This window comes from Micrasema longulum, unplaced genomic scaffold (genome assembly GCF_059751315.1).
Source record: "Micrasema longulum isolate JH-2025_06_02 unplaced genomic scaffold, ASM5975131v1 h1tg000957l, whole genome shotgun sequence".
NCBI classification, from domain to species: Eukaryota; Metazoa; Arthropoda; class Insecta; order Trichoptera; family Brachycentridae; genus Micrasema; species Micrasema longulum.
In genome coordinates, this window is record NW_028278148.1 from 163,895 (window position 1) to 183,148 (window position 19,254).

Genomic DNA, 19,254 nt, shown 5'->3' on the forward strand with positions numbered 1-19,254 from the left:
TGTAAATGGGGGCTAAATTTCTAACTGTCTATGCGCTCTGTAGCTGCAAGACGTCCTGTAATCTAGCTCCTATCTGTTATAATTTTTTATTGATCTTAATTGAAAACGAGGAACTAGAATCCCAACCGTCCATGCGCTCTGTAGCTGCAAGACGTACTGGGATATTTATTAATTGTACAGCGCCCTTGAGGTGATTTTCACAAAAATGGCGCTATATAAATTATCCAACTATATATATATATAATTACAGTGGTGAATTACACCCAGGCTTGAGAAAAATCATATTTAACTGGGTGTTCACCGGGAACCGAACCCAGAACCTTTCGTGTGTGAGTCAAGTGTCTTAACCACAGAGGCCGCCAGCAAAATTTACAAAGCATCACACATGTTCTGCTGCAAAATGAGTTTTTAATACGCATCGGACATAAGACGAAATAATTCGCGTTTCACTAAATTAAGCATATGTTTATGCTTATCATTATATCAGCACGAATTCGCGATGCTAATGCTAATTATTCCTTCTCCGGTATGAACCCTCGTCCTAGTCATAGCCTGTAATCACCGCTTTATTGAGTACCCAGTACCTACCCCCGTTGTGCAAAATCACCCCTGGATTTATATATTTACATTTATGACAATGATTTTATTGAATGGCACCCGCTCTGGGAATTATTTCTGTGTATTGACAGACTGTAAAATCGATTATGACAGCGAAATATATCATTTAAACTTGTGCAAAAAAAAAGCCTACTTTTATTTCCGTATGATGAAATCTGGCGAGAGTGTAAATCAGGTAAAATTAATACGATTAAGAAAGGGGCTCTGAGATGGTTTGGTCATGTAGAACGAATAAATAAATGGTAAAACAAGTATATATGGCGAAAATAATCTATTTTTCCACATTCTTAGAGTAGTATAACAATTCATGTCTTGTTGACGTGTATTTTTTTATCTGTTTACTTCACAAATGACAAAGAAGAACTAACGTTTGCCGCCATTTGCAAAAGTTATTGCGTCTTCCGAAAGGGTGATAACTTTTGCGCCAACTTATATTTAAATATCTTTTTTTTTCCATACATATATTATTTACATAGAAATATAATTACAAAAATACACTTTAGAAAACTACAACTTAAAATTAAGCTATAACATGAATAAGAAAAAATGCCCACAAAGACTACAGCGTCTGAGCGTGGGCCATTCCTTTTTAAATTATTAAAAAGTTTATAGCACATATATATGGTATGACATGACTATAAAAAGAGAAAAGAAAAAGAAAAGAAAAGAAAATATAATTTTTAAAAAAACAAATTAACATACGCTGAAATTACGAAAATATGATTTATTTGCAGTATGCATTTATTTCTATCTGCATCAAAATTTTAAAGAATATCGAAATCAATCCTTAAGTATTATTAAGTTTATTGAGATTAATAAAAAATATTAGAATAAATAATGTCTTCATTTCAAACTTTCATGTCGCAAAAAAATTATGTATCTACATAGAATTTGTTTCCCTAACGCGACAATATGTAAAAAGCTCCTGACGAGTTGTATGCTTACAATTCAGCAGGACTTTTGATTTTAAGGCTATTGAATAAATATTTTTTTTAATAAATAAGAAGAGGTTCATATTGAGTAATGACGCTTGAAAACAATTTTCCCATTTTTATAATTCTTCATTTCAAGCGTTGGCTTTGCCTAGTGTGTTGAGGCTGCAGTCTGGTAAAACGCACGCAAAATGAGGAAATCATACGATTTTGCCATTTTAAAACGTATGTTTATTTTTATCGCGCAGTAATAAAAAATTAAAAAAACAATACTTTTTAAAGGTGTTTCTATTTAAAAATATACTCAAAAGTTTTATGTAACTAAAATATAATTACTTTCAGACCTGCAGATTACGCCATTTCAAATTTAGACTATAATTAGGTATCTGGGTTCACACATAATGACTAAGTATTGAACTAAAATTTGTCCTAATAATTTGAAGATAATAAATTGAACATGAAAGTGGCCGAAGCAAAATTTTATTTTTTTGTTATTGAAAAGAAATACAAGCATTTTAAATCACATACATTTTTGTGGAATTTTCCTTTATTTCTATGTAAAATTATGCCTTCGTTAATACTTAAAAAAATATATTTATTGAAATATTTTAGTTAAAACCTTTTTTTTAGAATTGTTTTCTCCTTTTTTTAAAAGAAGATAATTCTGGTTGTAATATTCAATTTGTAACAATATCTTATTAACGTTTTTATGACCTTCATACCTGCCCTTATAGGTACCGGTAAGGGCCTTAAATAATTCAATCAGAATTCAAAATTCAGTCTTCAGGTACAAACATTTGGACAAATTAAAAATTTGATATTTCTAAGATTTATTGCTAAAACATAAAAATAATAAAACAAAACTCTTCGATCATAAAAATATCAATACATCGCCAGCGTTTGATTTTATTTCGGTACTTGCCCGGGGGCGTTGTATTCTGTTCAAATCCTTAATCCCCTTTCTATCGATACTTGTGACATCCGCAGTATACAAAAGGAAGTCTATGACAGTAAATTTCAAACGTTATTCTATGTATTTTTATCCTTCGTATTTCCTGTCACCTTGCGAATCTACCCCTGTGAGTATTGTTCGACATTGAACATTTTTTCATGATTTGTTCGCTGCGTTGTATGCGTTCATTACACATTTCAGAATTTATTTATTGTATATACGGCCTAAACCAATTACAGCAGTTACATAAAGAAACACATACACAAGAAACTGAACAAAAAGTACATAAAACTATGTAGCAAAGACAAACAAGGGCAATAAAATAATGGTATACAATATATTCATAAACACGATAAATATATAAGACTCGGAGCTAAATTCTTGACACGAGAACCAAATGCCCGTTAATAATAATTATAATTATAGATAACTTCAAAATAACAAGAATTCAAGATAACATTCAATTTTTTTTTTTACAATCTGACAGATAAAAAAAAAGTTATATGCAACTACTATGGAGAACAGGAAATGAAAATGACCTAAACAGACTACAAAGACAGCAAAATAAAACATTAAAATTAGTATATGACCTACCCTATCTAACAGCAGCTAAAGAACTTTTTAAACAAACTAAACGATTAAATGTAACTGAATTCTTCAAACTAGAATCCTTAAAATTTATTCATAAATTAGCCACTGATGTAATTTTAGACAAAGAATTAAAACTTAAAAAAAACTGTAGTTAACATGAACACAATACGAGAATATCAGAAAAATATCATACACAATATTCTAAAACGAGAAAAGGACAATCGAGACTAATAAACCATGGACTGTAATTATACAATAAACTACCAGACAAAACTAAACAAAAGATGTTAAAAATATTATTATTAACAGTTGAATGTAAATTTTTAAAAGTAAAAATATTTTGTTAAATGTATGTAACCCGTAAGGGTTACATACATTTAACAAAATTTAAATAAAAAAAATCATTTTTTAAGTAATGCATTTGCTATATACACATGCATTTGCTACTTACACATGAAATGTGATACCATGCTGTTTCTTTAAGATCCCAGCAGTATTTCTACACTTTGAAACGACACAAAATGGCATATTTGAATTCAAATCGGGAGTTGCGTACTGAACGACGTCTACAAAGAAACTAATAGGTCAAAACGTAAAACTACTCGTTTTTAGAGTAGTTTAGTCGCCTTCTGTTTGATGCGCGTATGCGGTTTCTGGACTATTCTTAATTCTATGGGTGTGCGTTTTCTCTAGTAAAATGCGGAATAAAAATGACGTAAAAGTTGGAAGTGATAAAAGTGATTTTCCGTGTGCATGAAATGATTGTTTCAGTCATTATTATCCTGCCTTGTCTTCCGTTTGTTGACTCCACGTTTCCCCTTTGTATTGTTTTTCCGCCTCTCAAATGCGCTTTTCCTGCCCCATTGTCAAACCATTCCTCAAAGAAAGGTAGATGTCGAAACTGTATCACATTTTCATATATCATCCCCAAAATTATCGCAAGTTTCAGGAACTCCCCCTGTCTGCGTTTCGAATTGTTGGAAGCAGCAAACGAACCAAATAAAAAAGGAAAAGCAGTTCGATTAACGTTTTCAGTCTACCAGTGACATCTTAAAATTGAGAAGGGAGCTCAAAAATGTTTTTAAAAAGTGGATAGTAAATAGTCCACATCGAGAATTTTGATTTTAAATATAGTCAGGTTTTATTTGAGGCACAAAACAGTCATATGGTGAACAGACCAAATCATTATAATAATAATAATAATTATGGATAACTTATATAGCGCCATTTTCTTGATATAATACCACAAGGGCGCTTTACTAAGTGATTATACAAAGACATAAATTTAATTTAAACTTTTTAATTTAAGAAAAATAATGTACTTTGTCACCACGTGCTAAGAATTTATTCAAATGATTTAGAGAACACGTGGGTTTTCAGTTTCTTCCGAAAGATCACTTCACTCTCACAGTTTCGGACCTCTGCTGGGAGAGCATTCCATGCCGTAGGGCCTGCGACCGCAAATGCGCGTTCGCCAAATTTAGTGTCTCTGTTCTGTTCTGTTTTATTGTGTTAGTTATTTTAAAAAATAGTATGGAACCGTAATAAACGCATGTATCATTTTATGAAATGCGGAATGTTTTTAATGTACAGAATAATCATTTTAAAAATCTTGAAATCTTATTAAATGTTTTAAAAATCTCGTTTGGATTAAAGCGAAAAAAAATAATCACTTCAGAAAATGTCATATATTTATTAACAAGTATGTTTTTTATTCAATATTCTGTGAATTGTAATAATATGAATCCAGTGTAACTTAAATGCACAGTACAAATTATACTGGAGAAAATATGTATACACACTTATTGATGAAAAATAAAGATAGCACATTTGGTTAAAATTTAATATAACTTTTTTTAAATCAACATCCAGTAGATTTTAAATGCATTTGTGTAAGTTTTGCAAACGCATCAGCTTTATATAATCGACTAGTAGGTACATTATGTTTGTTGTATACGTTGGCATACATAAATTGAATTTTAAATATCTTTATATATATAATTCTTCTGTACGTTTTAAACGGCTTAACCGATTTACGTGCTGTTTTCAGCGAAATGTAGGTCTTGGCGCTGCGCGTGTTCGCAGATATTAAAAATTTCAATCTAATTTGTAAAAAAAAATAAACGCGTGTCCAAAAAATTGAAGGATGTTGTTTTATGTATAAAAAAAAGTTTGTTTTATATTTTTACAAACAACATTCGCTTTTTATGAATCCCACACAGATTCTTTCCTTAAATTCCTTGTAATTTATTCCCATTTATTTATTTTTACTGGGTTTTTGGTAATACTAAAATAATATTGACTGACATTCAATACATTTTTTTAAATCGCAATCCTAAATACAGTGCGAGAAGAGAAGCGTGCGCACTAGAAGAGCAGAGTTTGACATTTGCAAAAACAATTCTGTATTTAAAAAATAAATGATTATTTTATGTTTTGGAACTCAAACATAAAAAAGTTCCTAGGTACCTCCTTAATTTCAATATTTGAATATTAATAATTTTTGGTTTTGGAATTCAATCATAAACAAGTAACTGGGTACCTACTTATTATTGAGAAGTCTTTTTCCGAGCTAATAGCAGGCAACCCAACGCTCGTGCAGGACAACGTCTGTCGGTCCGCTAGTAAACATATATTTTTAGGTTCCTTGGCTAAAGTTGTAACGTCTGTAGTACCTATTTCCTTTGCACAACTGAATGAGTAGGTCCGTGGAATATTTTTTGTAGTCTTTCGACGGATGCGAATCTTCGTATATTATTCAACACCAGACTGAGACTTGTATCGCTCTGGAAAGCTGTACAGAAAGTCAACTATACCGTTTTCCTTACAAGAACATATCAAGTTTTTCGCAATCTTTACCGGGCATTTCGCGTCATATTAATAAGATAAATAAACATGCGACATTTTTCTCAAGAGATCAGTCACCGAGAGATTTCTATATTTGATATAGAAATCCTCGTAATGAGATCAAATTTTGATCTTGGTGCGCTTACTCAAGTTTTCTACACATATTTGTATCTTTTTATTACAACTTCGTCATCATCATTAGCTCGACAGCCCTGGGGTGTCTTCTGAGTCTTCTCTACCCCCTTGAGAGTGATAAATTTGAGGATTTTTATTTTTTGCAAGCGTTTACACTTTGCTTCATGTCTGACCACACTAATGATGAAACGTCAAATAAATATGAACACGTGAAATCAAACATGATGATTTTCATGCAGAACATTACTGCGAACTTAAGCATTACATAAATAATAACAAATTTCGACAATCACTTCAAGGGCGCTGCACATTATACTTAAATATTTATTTTTTTAAATAAGGTCAATCTACAGGCTAACTTACTATTTAATAATTACTATTTACTAACAGACAAATTTTAATGATTATGATAAAATTATAAATAAACTTATCAATGATACTTCTTGGTTTAGTTTTACTTTTTATTATTTTGACCAACGAGCGCTTTCGCCTAAGTAGGCATCTTTAAGACTAGTGAATTGTTTACAACATTTACAGTTTTTATTCTATTCTTAACATATTTTAGAGATAAGATCAAATAAGTATTTTAACAGGGGACGGAAACATAAATATTTACAACTAGTTTGCTAAACAGTTCATTTTTGGGAGTTTTTGGACAAATTTTACAACTCATGTAATACACATAATATGGTACTTCTAAAAATTACATCTAAAAAGTACTCTAATAGGCTGAATTGACCAAACCGTAATAGTTTTTTTCCGTTTTTAAACAACGTCAGTCGGGTCCGCTAATACTTAATAAATAAATAAAATATGATAACAAAACACGTGCCTGCTTGCCTTCGTGATATGAGTATGCAATCATTTCAGCGTTTGAAATGAACAATTTCCCCATGAAAAAGTTTTCCCGTTGCATATCCAAAACCCCATTAAGGCGTCTCGAAACGGGGTGGGATTAGCGATAAGAATCACCGTGGCTAGGAATTTCGTGCTGCCTTTCGCCTCTACCGATAATAATATTTTCTATGGTAATTAAGCCTAATGGCCTCGATTTGGTATTGATTGACAAGCGTTTCAGTTATTTTGTGTAGATGGAGTACCTTGAACCTTTTAAACCTTGTACAAAGTTACTCCTAGGCATAGTGTTAGAATAAACATAGCATAAGTGCAGTGCACTGCCAAGTAAAAATATGTACAAATAAATGAGTAAGTTTATTGATAGTTAAAATATGTTATATGTAGCTACAAAAAAACGGGGATTCGTTGCAATATTATACTCGTAAACATCATAATGTTCAATACTAGCGCCAAAAGATCTAGCGAGATCGACTCTAGCGGACGATTTTCACATCTTGTCTACGCATGCGCAATCGTCCCCGTGCATATTCTGTATTGCACAATTCTTTACCCTGAATTTGTACGAAATATAACATATCTCTCCTAAAATCGTCATTTGAGCGAGATACACAACGCTTCATACCGGTAATTCGTGCGTTAGAGGGAGAAGATACGAGAGTCCGGGCATTGCCAACGCATGAGTAGATTTGAAGTTTGAAGTTCTTTTGTAATGTCACTTTGAACATGCGTAATGACATGATATCAGTACGAATTTAGTAGATTAAGTTATCTATAACGTACGTATAATGTTAGGCGATTTTAGCGTTTCTGGTTCCGATGCGCGGGCTATCATACTATTGCTCGTTTATCACGTCAGACCTGTCATGTTGTTATAATATTATTGAACTTAATATACAAGTTGACAAAATGTAAAGAAATGCACTGCCAATGTTTTCGGTCAGGAGCCGCCAGTGATTCCCGCCCTTATTCTACCTCTAAAATAACTCTTGTGTGGCTGTGATGTGACACACTACTTGATAGATCTCTCTTTTTTTTTAAAATGATAAAGTTGTATTTTTTGTGATCTTCAAATGGACATTTCCACATCGGATTTGGAATGTAAAATTTGTATAACTCTGCTGGATTTTAATACAAAAAATATTTATCCTTGCTACGCGAAGAATGTATGTTCGCTAATACAACAATAATTCTGTACAAGAGAGAGCACGAAGATAAAACTCATAACAAGGAAGATAGAGACGCTGTTCTGTGGGATTTTTTTGAGTGAAACAGATTCAGTCGGTTATTAACAGTGATGGGGGACGCACACATGTAAAATAAAATTTATAAATTATGAAAAAGAAATTATAAAACATTATGCCGAAAACCAAATGCCGCATATATAACTTCTGCATGACACCTATTCTCCTCCTCGGATTCGAATCGTGGCACCCCACTAGGGCCCAACACGGCTAAATTCTGAGTTTTGAGAATAGGTGTCTCAGAAAAATCTTGGATGTGCGGCGGTTTGACTTTGTAAGGAATGAAGTAATAAGAGGACGGACGCAGCTAGCTCCGGTGACAACTGTCATCAAGCGGAGGCGATACCGTCGGCTTAACCATGTGCTGCGGATGCCTCCTGAGAGCCTTAACGTTCTCGACGTCTTGGACGTCCACAGCTGACTGTTCGTCGGCAGTTCGTGTCAGAATTACGGGACGCAAACCTGGCTTGGGAGGATGCGCAGGAGCTGGCAGCCGACAGAGATGCTTGGAGGATCTTTGTGAACACCATATGCTCCAACTAGGGAGCGGATATGGAATTATAATGATGATGAATTAAGATGTTAAGAGGAAACGTGGTCAGACTTTTTTCATACAAACTTATTCACGTATTTTCTCCTTGGGTTATGGTACTAAAGTTATAACTTTTTTACACACTATAGATATTTACTATTGGCGTGTCTCTATCGTTTTACTTTTTTGATAAATTGTTTCTTATGGGATTTAGGACCTTCCGAAAACCCATTAAAGGGCCCAGTTTTATCTGCCATCTTCGGACGTACGGTGTACTACGAGTATTTATAATTTTGGAAAACAGAAAATGCACCATCTTGGGAAATGTCGTTTTGATACTCTTTTTCTTTAGTTAGGCATCATCGTCAGTCCGACGTGCAGTTATCGCGGAGCCTTTGGCGAGAGAGTGACAGTCAAAATATATTTAAAAAACCTATTCATCACATATCTTTTGCACCGCCTATCCTCTTAATAACTCCCCAGGAAGTGAAATCCAGCCTGTCTACAAACATTTGGACGTACTCAAAATATTGTATATATTTTTTAATATGTTCAACAATGTTTTGAGTATGTCCAAATGTTTACAGACAGGATGGATCTCCTCCCTAGGGAGTTATTTATATCTAAATTTGTTGCAACATAGAGAGAAATATTTTTGAGAATGGAATATAGAAGTCTAGGCATTTATAGGGCTTATGCCCTGTCATTGGACGGTTTAAGTAACCACTTTATAACATTCACCATTCTGCCGTTGTTTAACATCCACATTTCCTCAACTCTCCCACCTTCCATCTGTTGACTATTGTGAAGCAAAAGAGCTGAAACCATTTGCTTCCCAAAAGTCAACAGATGGAAGAAATGAGGAAATGTGGATGTTCAAACATGGGCAGAATGGTTAATGTTGAACAGTTTGTGAAGTGGCCCTTTTAAACCGATGACAGGTCATAAGCCCGGTAAATGCCCAGATTGCCATATTACCTTCTCAAAAATGTTTATCTCTCTGTTGCAACAAGAGAAAATATATACGGTAGAACTCCAATTTTCCGAATTAATTGGGACCGGACCTCTTTCGGATATCTTGATTTTTAATTCATTGCTGTATGTATGTTGAAAATGAAAATGAATTAACAAATATTAGCTCTTAATTCATTAAATGAAAAGGCAACATTTTTACATGTTAAGCGTAGTTACAAGTGCTGTACATTAGTACAGTGTATACGTACCATACTGTAAATTTATCCCTCTTCTTTCCTTCCCATCCCCTTTCCTCTCTTCATAGTATAGTGTTATTTTTTTATTATTTATATTTATTTTTGTTAATCTTTGCTTTGAATTTTTGTATAAAATTGTAAGATTCAATATGTCCATGTATTTATAATTTTCTCAAACAAAACGGTTTGGGTAGGTAGGAAGAAATTGCCTTAAGGCAATATGCCCGCCCTTATATGCATATATATTGTTTATGCATATTAAGTGTCAAATAAATAAATGAAATTCATTGCTTGCTGAAAATCTTGGTCAAAGTTAGCTTTTTGACTGTCATCATCCGTTTTCGGGCAGCCAAGTCGTTATTTTGCGAATCACATTACATTTTTGTCTTAACTTATTTTTCTGAAATTCTGAAAGCGATTCGGATAGTCGGAGTTCAGACACTGCATTAAAACGAAAAGTTAAATACCAATTTTGGCCAATTGGTTTGAGCAGTCTGTTTTTTGGTTGGCTGGAAAATATTGCCTTTAGGGATAAGCCCGCCAAACTGCGTGTATTTTTGTACTTGAAGTTTAATAAATAAATATATTTAATTTTGCCGTACTAATACTAAGTTGAATTGTTTCCAGGCGGATGCATCACTCGACATGGCCAATCGCGACTTCTGCCAGGCGTCGCTGGAATACGTGTTCCTTTTGCAGGAAGTGCAAGAAAGGAAAAAGTTTGAATTTGTGGAAACATTACTTGGTAAGGAAATTAATATGGTTTAAACATGTTCACGATATGGTTAGAATATTTGTCCTGAGGTGGTATTCTGAATTTTTTCTATCCCCTTTATAGAGAGTGGTTTATTTGGGGATTTTCATTTTTTGTATGCACCTTAACTTTGCTGCATAATTTCCCGATTGATCCACATAAGTATATTCCTTCTGATCCTAACAGTTTAGATAAATTTAAAGAAATTTAATTGCAGAAAAATCCACCTTTTTATATATAAACCTTGTATATTATAAGCAAGGTAAATAATAAAGCAACTCCCATATAAAAAAAATATAAAAAAACTTTGCTGCATTTATTGCCACACTAAACGTCAAACAAATACGAACACGTGAAACTAAATATCCAAATTTTCATTTAGACCATTATTGCGACTTAAGCATTACCCAAAACACTTAATTAGGTTGAATTGACCAAACATTTTTTAAACAGTTTCATACATCATTTGACATTTAATCATCAGTGTGACCATTTTATGAAGTAAAGTGTCGTCGCATTGAAAAAACACAAATCCCCAAATTATGCACTCTCCAGGGGGTAGAGAAGATTCAGTATATCACCCCTGGAGATATATTTTGGAAAACTTATATGAGGAAGTTCAGTGTTAAAAAAAAAAAAAACTTGTTAGTGGACTATTAAACTTAAACAAGTTTTTTAAAATAAATATTTATATGTATCGTATTATTATCGCTATGATTTTTGAAGTTCTGTAATTTTTTAATTACTCCGCCCGTAACGTCACAAGTCCTTGTTGGTGATTTCTGCTGATTTTCGAAATGGATTCCTGGAAACCGGAAATCTGTCTGTTTGGTCAGCTCAATGCCTTTCAGGTATTGTACACTGATAACAGTTGAAATTAGAGTTTAGTGGACTGTATGGAAATTGTTACTCACTTTTAAAGATCTTCCGATTGTTTCTTATATGGAGCACTCCACTATTGTTGCAACACGGATACCGGTATCGTGTAGATGATGATGAACTGTATAATTTAGCTGTTTATATAACACTTTTCTGCGTCAGCATATTTCGTACAAAGTCTTTACTTCACAAATATGCTGACGCAGGATATGATAAATATTTATCAGAGAGACAACTTTTCACATGTGACTTGCTCACAGGACGGTAGAAGGACAAGAATTTGAAATAGGAAGGATTTGGGAAGGAACGAGATATTTACAGTCTTATATGAGTTGCCAGTATAGAAAATTTAAAATCAGTACTTAACACTGTCATTGGTTTATTCGGAAAAACTTGTGACGTAGTTAAAAAAATCATTTTTATTAATTTTTTATGCGTTTTCAAAAAACTTCGCCGTAAAATTAAATGCTCTTTTTTTTGCGTCTGAAAAAACTTTTTTTGGATCCAACTTCCGTCGGAGTAATAATGCTTGAACCTATAGAGAAGCCCTATCACTATGTTTCATAGAACGCAAGCGATGTTGGTTTGTTGGTTAGCAACCAATTGGTGGCCATTTTGTTTTATTTGACAACATAAACATAACTGTTCGATCGGATATTTTTGTAGCTTTGCTTGTAGCTTGGTTTGTAAATAATTTTGATATTTACGTTATAATAAATAAAAATCGACTATGGTGAATTGCAGTATGTTTGAGTTTTTATCGAGTAGAGGTCGATTCAAATTTTAATCGAAAATAGCAATGTTAACCTTGAATTCGCATCGAAAATGACGTGTCAAAATTTCAGGCCGCTACGACTCGCCATTTCGGAGATGTGACGGACAAACAAATTCAACACAGGACTTTGGTTCCACGGAGTTGGGATTTATGTCTTAATAAACGTAACATAAGCATATTGCGAATAAAATGAATAAATAAATTTAAAAATAAACACGTACATGTATTTTCAGTTTTATAAAATAAATATAGGCGAATTATAGAAAAATAAATTGGAATAACCCTGCAATAATAAATACACAGGTACACATTAAAAAATATTTACAATGCAAATTAATATCCATTTGGCAATTCTCGACCTGAGTACGGCCCATTGTTTTGCTGCGAACTGTAGCTAACTTAATTCCCAATAGTCATAGAACGGTTTTCCTACGTTTGGGCTCCTCTATAGCTCGGCGCATCATTTCCCCTAGCATCGCACCTACTCATTATAGTCAATTAATCGATGAAAATATTTTTTGATAATCATTTCAGGTTTTATGTTTGGGTGGCTCACATTCTATCACCAAGGACACGAGGTGCACAAAGACTTCAAACCGTACATGTCCGATCTGCAGCTTCGAATACAAAAGGTAAAATAAACAAGCCCATGTTTTAGCATCAATTTGTTTTTCTATACCCTTTATAAACTAATGTCCCATAGTCATCTACCCTCATATCAAATGAAGAACTTCACAATCAGCCACTGAACAGAGCGGCTAGGTTGTTCATTGGATGTCGGCATTCACCCGAATGGCTAGGTCGGTCGTTGAATGAATTAACCCCGGTGATGTGTAGCTAGTACACATTGCGTCTAATATATATATTACATGTACCATTTAAAACCATACATACCATACCCAGTGCTGAGACTAGTTTACTTGGGGCTAGTTGACCCAATTATTCAATATGGATTAAGAATATGGGGATTAAGTTTTAAATCTTATACGGATAGAGTCTTGAACTTACAGGTACACATTTTAAAAATTATCTTACCTGTAAAAATAAAGAATGAGGCAAAATACAACAATAAAATATTATTTGATTTTGTTAATGTTTTGCCAATTAACAAACAGTGTCAGTATAAGATAATGACAGATCATTTCCTCGATTGCAATTTTAAATCCAAAATAAACCACCAGATCATGACCCGACAAGTATCGGCACAGCAGCTGATGGTACCACGACAGAAAAACTACTATGGTGACAGAACAATGGGTAGTGTAGTACCAAAACTGTACAATTTAATACCAGCTGAAAATCGTGAAGAAAAAAACCTAATTTCATTAAAAAAAATAGTCAAAAAGTTTTTAAACAGCAAGTGAAACTTAAGTGTATAAATATATTTTATTCTTTAATTATTATTAAACTATGTACTTACTTATAAATTTTAAAAAAAATGTAATGTAACCCGCAGACAAGCTTCGGCTTTGCGGGAACAAAAATACAATTTTGTATGTTACTTATTTGTTAAAATGAATAAAACTTAATAAAAAAAAAAATATTGGATTTAGATTTTCAGTATTCCTCCATTATACATTTACGCATCGACTGAAATTTGTTATTAAATAATAAGTACTTATTAGGCACAAAAAAAGCATTTTATCGGAAATCGGGGATAAATTATACTTACAGTCATAGAATTAAGAATAGTCCAGAAGAAGCGTAGAATCATATTTAAATACATCGGACTGTGTCCAATAATTCCCGCACTTAGACACACTTTCGCCGCGCGCATACTTGAAGTCACCGAGTAATATTGCCAGATCGTGAAGAATATAACCATAACACAAATGTAAGGTAAAAAAAGCAATCTGTTGATTTCTCTAAAATTTTATTGTGCACGCGGAAACATTGATTGACACAACAGAGTAGATAAGTAAAGAGTCATTTAATAAGAGTAATTGAATTAATAAACTTTGAACATAAAATATAAAACAAATTTTATTTGACATGAAACGGATATTTTTATATCATGTCAAATAATTTTTGATGTTTTGAAGATAATGTCGGTCAAACGTCCACCACAGAGTTGTTTAATTCGAGATAATTGGTCAAAATATATAAGTGGAAGTGTATCAAGTATTTTTTTAATTGATAACTTATATGTAAATATAAGTTATTACATCGTCCACCACAGAGTTGTTTAATTCGAGATTCAATTTTCATTAATTCTCTCATTAGATGAGCAAAGTAGGGTAAAAAAATTTACAAAACTAACGAAATTTCCATTTTGTTTCTTCTACAATCTGACAGATGGAAAAATAATTTTGTTTTAAAAAATAATACGAGAAAAGGACAATCGAGACTAATAAACCATGGACTGTAATTATACAATAAACTACCAGACAAAACTAAACAAAAGATGTTAAAAATATTATTATTAACAGTAGAATGTGAATTTTAAAAGTAAAAATATTTTGTTAAATGTATGTAACCCGTAAGGGTTTATCAATTAAAAAATTAAATTAAAAAAATCATTTTTTAAGTAATGCATTTGTTATGTACACATTCATTAGCTAATTACACATGAAATGTGATTGCATCCTGTTTCTTTAAGATCCTAGCAGTATTTCTTCACTTTAAAAGTACACAACACGGCATAGTTGAATTCAAATCACGAGTTGCGTACTGAGCGACGTCTACAAAGAAACTAATGGGTCAAAACGTAAACCTACTCATTTATGAGTAGTTGAGTCGCCTTCTGTTTGATGTGCGTATGCGGTTTCTGGACTATTCTTAATTCTATGCTCACAGTATACCAATGTTTCGCAGTGTTGCGTATGAAGAAACAGTCACATAGTCCAGTACTAGCCTACTAGCAGTACTAGTGTTAGTAGCTCTCGAGAAGTTGGCGCGGGTGCACGTTTCGCCCGAGTCGTTAGCGATACCGAATGGTTTTTTCATGTTTTCAGCAGCTAGATTTGAAATATTATCATCTTTGAATTAAATTATGGTTAATGAAAGCCATTCCCTATAAATATTCAATTTTTCCCTTTTTAAATCTCTTATTTTTTTTAATGTGTAGTGACTACACAGCACCGTAAAGAAAGGGTGTCTTTAGGACAGTAAGGGAAAGGTTAAGATATTTCAACATTCAACGTGTTGGCTGGTTGTAAGCTAACCAAAAGCTGCCGGTCTAGGTTAGCATAGGTAAGGTTAAAATTTAATAATAAAAAATAGTGTTTTTTTACTTCAACTCCCAGGGGAGCGTTAATATCAACACATTACAACAGAGATGAAAAACATTTTAGAGAAGGTAATACAGAAGTCTAGGCATCTACAGGGCTTACGATCTGTAATTGGCTGGTTTAAGTGGCCACTTTACACACTGTGTAACATTCACCATTCTGCTCATATTCGAGCATCTATATTCCTCCAATCCTTTCATCTGTTGATGTTTGCGAAGTTAAAGAGCTGAAACCTCTATTGATGCGGGTGAGATTCATCTAATTGAATTATTTCACCTACACACTAGGCAACGCCTGAAAAATTATGTTTTTTCAATTTCTATACTTCTTTATGGACCAGGTGGGTTTGTCAACAATATTTTCAGTTTGTCCAAATTTTTGTAGACAAGGACTGGATTCATCTCCCGGAGAGCTGTTAATATTAACCTATTACAACGGAGATGAAGAACAGATTGAAGAAATATAGATGCTCAAATATGGGCAGAATGGTGAATGTAACCAGCCAATGACAGGTCTTAAGCCCTGTAGATGCCTAGACTTCTATATTACCTTCTCTAAAATGTTATTCATCTCTGTTGTAATATGTTAATATTAACTCAAGTTAAGTATTAATTATGAAGTTAAATGAAGGATTATGTTAAGTTGATTTTTGTAAATTATTAAACCTAACCCAACCTATCCTACTAACTTAACTTCACTTAACTAAACAAATTATAAATGTTACGGTTGTTATTTTTGTATTAAAATTAAATAGGTTAAGCGATGTTCAACCCTTTCGTCAAACGTTCATTCAACGCACGGCCTAGCCATTCAGCTGAATGCCGGCATCTAATGAACAGCCAAGCCGCACAGTTCAGTGGCTGATTTAACTATTCGGCGGCGACCTAGACACAGGCGACACTGTTGAAATTACAAAATGGAATTACTTTTATTTCCAATTTATACAAAAAAAACTTTTATTCAATGAATGGCTTTACATCATCGAGCATACAAAATTCAATCATCACTTTGACAAAATATGTCATTATCCTAATAGGGAAATATCACATTTTACGAATACCGTAAAATAAATTTGAAATACATTTAGAAAAATCCATTTTATTTTCAATATCAATATGGATATTATGGAGAAATGTTTTCATACATAACTTAAAAAAATAAATATTAAAAAATATGTCCCTATAAAAACGCGACATGTTCGGCCTTGATAATCGTGACGTCAAGATTCGTGACGATGTTCTATTTAAATTTAAACGGTCACAAACAATGTTCAAAATTTTCACGAATCGTGACATAATAGGGACGTGGCCAATGCAATGGACTGTTTTTATGAGAATTCGAAATTATAAATTTAAAAATATTTTTTATGTTACTAATAAGTAGTAAAAAATAGTTTTTTTTACTCGACAATATTTCTTAGACTTTTATTATTTTGAAATTGTGAAAAAAATGTGATATTTTCTTATTCTTTTCCCCACCAATTAAGAAATAATTAACCTCACTTTTCATTTGCATTGATAGATTGAAGTGTGTAATTAATAGTTTGGTTTTGCTTAAAATTAACCACCCTGTTACAGACCAGAGGAAACTTCGAAGAAACCAGCAAAAAGACAGAATTACTAATGAAAAAAATGATGGAAATGCGACAAATGGTAATTTCTCTTTACATTATAAAAAATCTATAAATTTAACTCTAAACTGTATTCCCTAATGCCCCCCGCAAACTACAGACACAACAATCGCCCAATAGTTCTGTTGCATCGGGCTGTATCCTCGCACACTATGCAAATTAAACTGATTGATTGGTCGTAGGACACAGACTGTCCGATACGCCGATTGCTTCATACTTCAGCCCATAGATTTTTCGTGATGTTCTCATCAGAGTGCTCTTCAACATTTTTCTATATACCGCTGGTCGCTCTTACATCTCTTCAATTCATGGTTCGATCGAAGTTTCTATGATCAACAACGCTATGGCTGCAATTGGGCACGCACAGCTTAGCCTCAAAACTTGAAGCGAACTGAGATCATCGCCGATTGAACAGTCAGCGAGTATATGCGCTCGCATAGCTCGCCAAGAAACCAATAAATCTGTTGACCGATCAAAAGTCTGTATTTTTCGGGGTTTCAGAAACTTAAAAGAATTATTTTACAAACTGTACAATTATTCTTTCACTTCAAAACGCTGTTAATCATTCTGATACAAAGTATCAATCATTCTTCTTTGTTAAGTTTTACTTATTTCTTGATTGGCCATTGAGTATTTGACTTAAGCAGGCCTCTTCACGAACCATTCTTGAGAAGCCTACTTAGGCTAAAGTGCTCAATGGCCAATAAATAGCTAATTGAAACCAACAAGTTTGATTGATTTGGGGGCTGATTGCTCCACCCCTGACCTGTTTCAAAGCGGATGAGAAAAAGTTTTTGTACCTTATTTTTTGACACAGTTCCCCTTGACTTGTGTGCACTTCTCCTAGTGATGCTCCAACATTTCTATAGCTTCCTGGTAGAACATTTGTCCAAACTCTTCCAACGATTCATCTGTATAACTCACAACCTTGGAAAGCACTCCTGAGGTATTACATTACGAAAATGGAGTTATATAAGTTATCCATAATAATAATAATAATAATAATCTCATTGTCGTTCAAACATTTCTATCCGTGTAAATGTTCCATTAGTTTTTGGAACAACAGGTCGTCACTAGCGAAGGGCTAGATCAGAGCCCCGATTATAATGACAATTTATTAGAGATATCTTTAATTGTCTAACAAAGAAAACAAAAAATTTTGTACACTCTTTACTAAATACACTCTTTCGTACAGAAATTTAGATTTTACTTTATAGATAATCGAAGATAACTCTATTAACTTCCCGTTGTTATCGGGGCCCTGGTGAATATGGGGGGTGTTCAACCAATTCATACCCAGCTTCGTGAATAGTAGCCATTGACACTAACGCCTTGTGTGCTGGAGCATCGTCCAGTATTTTGCAGTGGTCAGTGGCCCGTTCTAACTAAACCGTTGCGGGTTTCAACTTGCTGCTCGGTACTTTACATATATGGCTACATAATGCATACACATTAGCTCGCCTGGTCAACTCGAAGCAGGGTAGAGCATATAAATTAACCTTCGTACATTGTATCAAAATGATTAACTTTGGAGTTTATCAAGAAATATTAAATGAATATCTAGATGCAAATCTTATTTGCGCTTACTTCTAAGCACATGTTTTTTTACCTATTACTTACATGTTTTTTTTTATACTCAGAAAGTAAATGTTACGAGTATTTTAGATTTATCTTTATAGGAATACTATGCAATGAATATTTCTTTGTAATGCATAATATATTTACAACAGATTATGTAATTTATGTTAATATTTTTTTCAGAAACAGGATGATCCAGGTCGGCCTCCATTCGGAGCTGGATATGCAAGAGCTGGTTATTTATTTCTAATGGAAAAAAGTATGTACATTCTGTTGTTGTAAAAATATTTTAATTTATCTTACACTCACCTAAACACGTTTTGGAGAAAAAATAAAACATTCAAACTTTTGTGCATGTAGTATTTAACAGACATTTCTTTATGTTTCATTTTAAGTATACTTGCAGGAATAAATGCAGAGATAACCCGACAAGCAATTCCTAATGTCAGAGCTATGATTTTTTGTATATTTTTATTCATGTATCTTACATA

General features: G+C 33.1%; 1 protein-coding gene across 1 annotated transcript in view; it reads left to right on the forward strand.

Annotated features, from left to right (window-relative positions):
• The window catches only part of Graf (GTPase regulator associated with FAK), a gene marked incomplete at its 5' end in the record, with an annotated part of 121,359 nt that overhangs the window by 29,570 nt on the left and 72,535 nt on the right, over positions 1 to 19,254 (forward strand). Inside the window, 4 exons of the mRNA XM_088232211.1 lie at positions 10,545 to 10,662; positions 12,860 to 12,957; positions 17,133 to 17,207; positions 18,947 to 19,022. Of these exons, the coding sequence (XP_088088337.1) occupies positions 10,545 to 10,662; positions 12,860 to 12,957; positions 17,133 to 17,207; positions 18,947 to 19,022 (367 nt within the window). The remainder of the gene's footprint in view (positions 1 to 10,544; positions 10,663 to 12,859; positions 12,958 to 17,132; positions 17,208 to 18,946; positions 19,023 to 19,254) is intronic.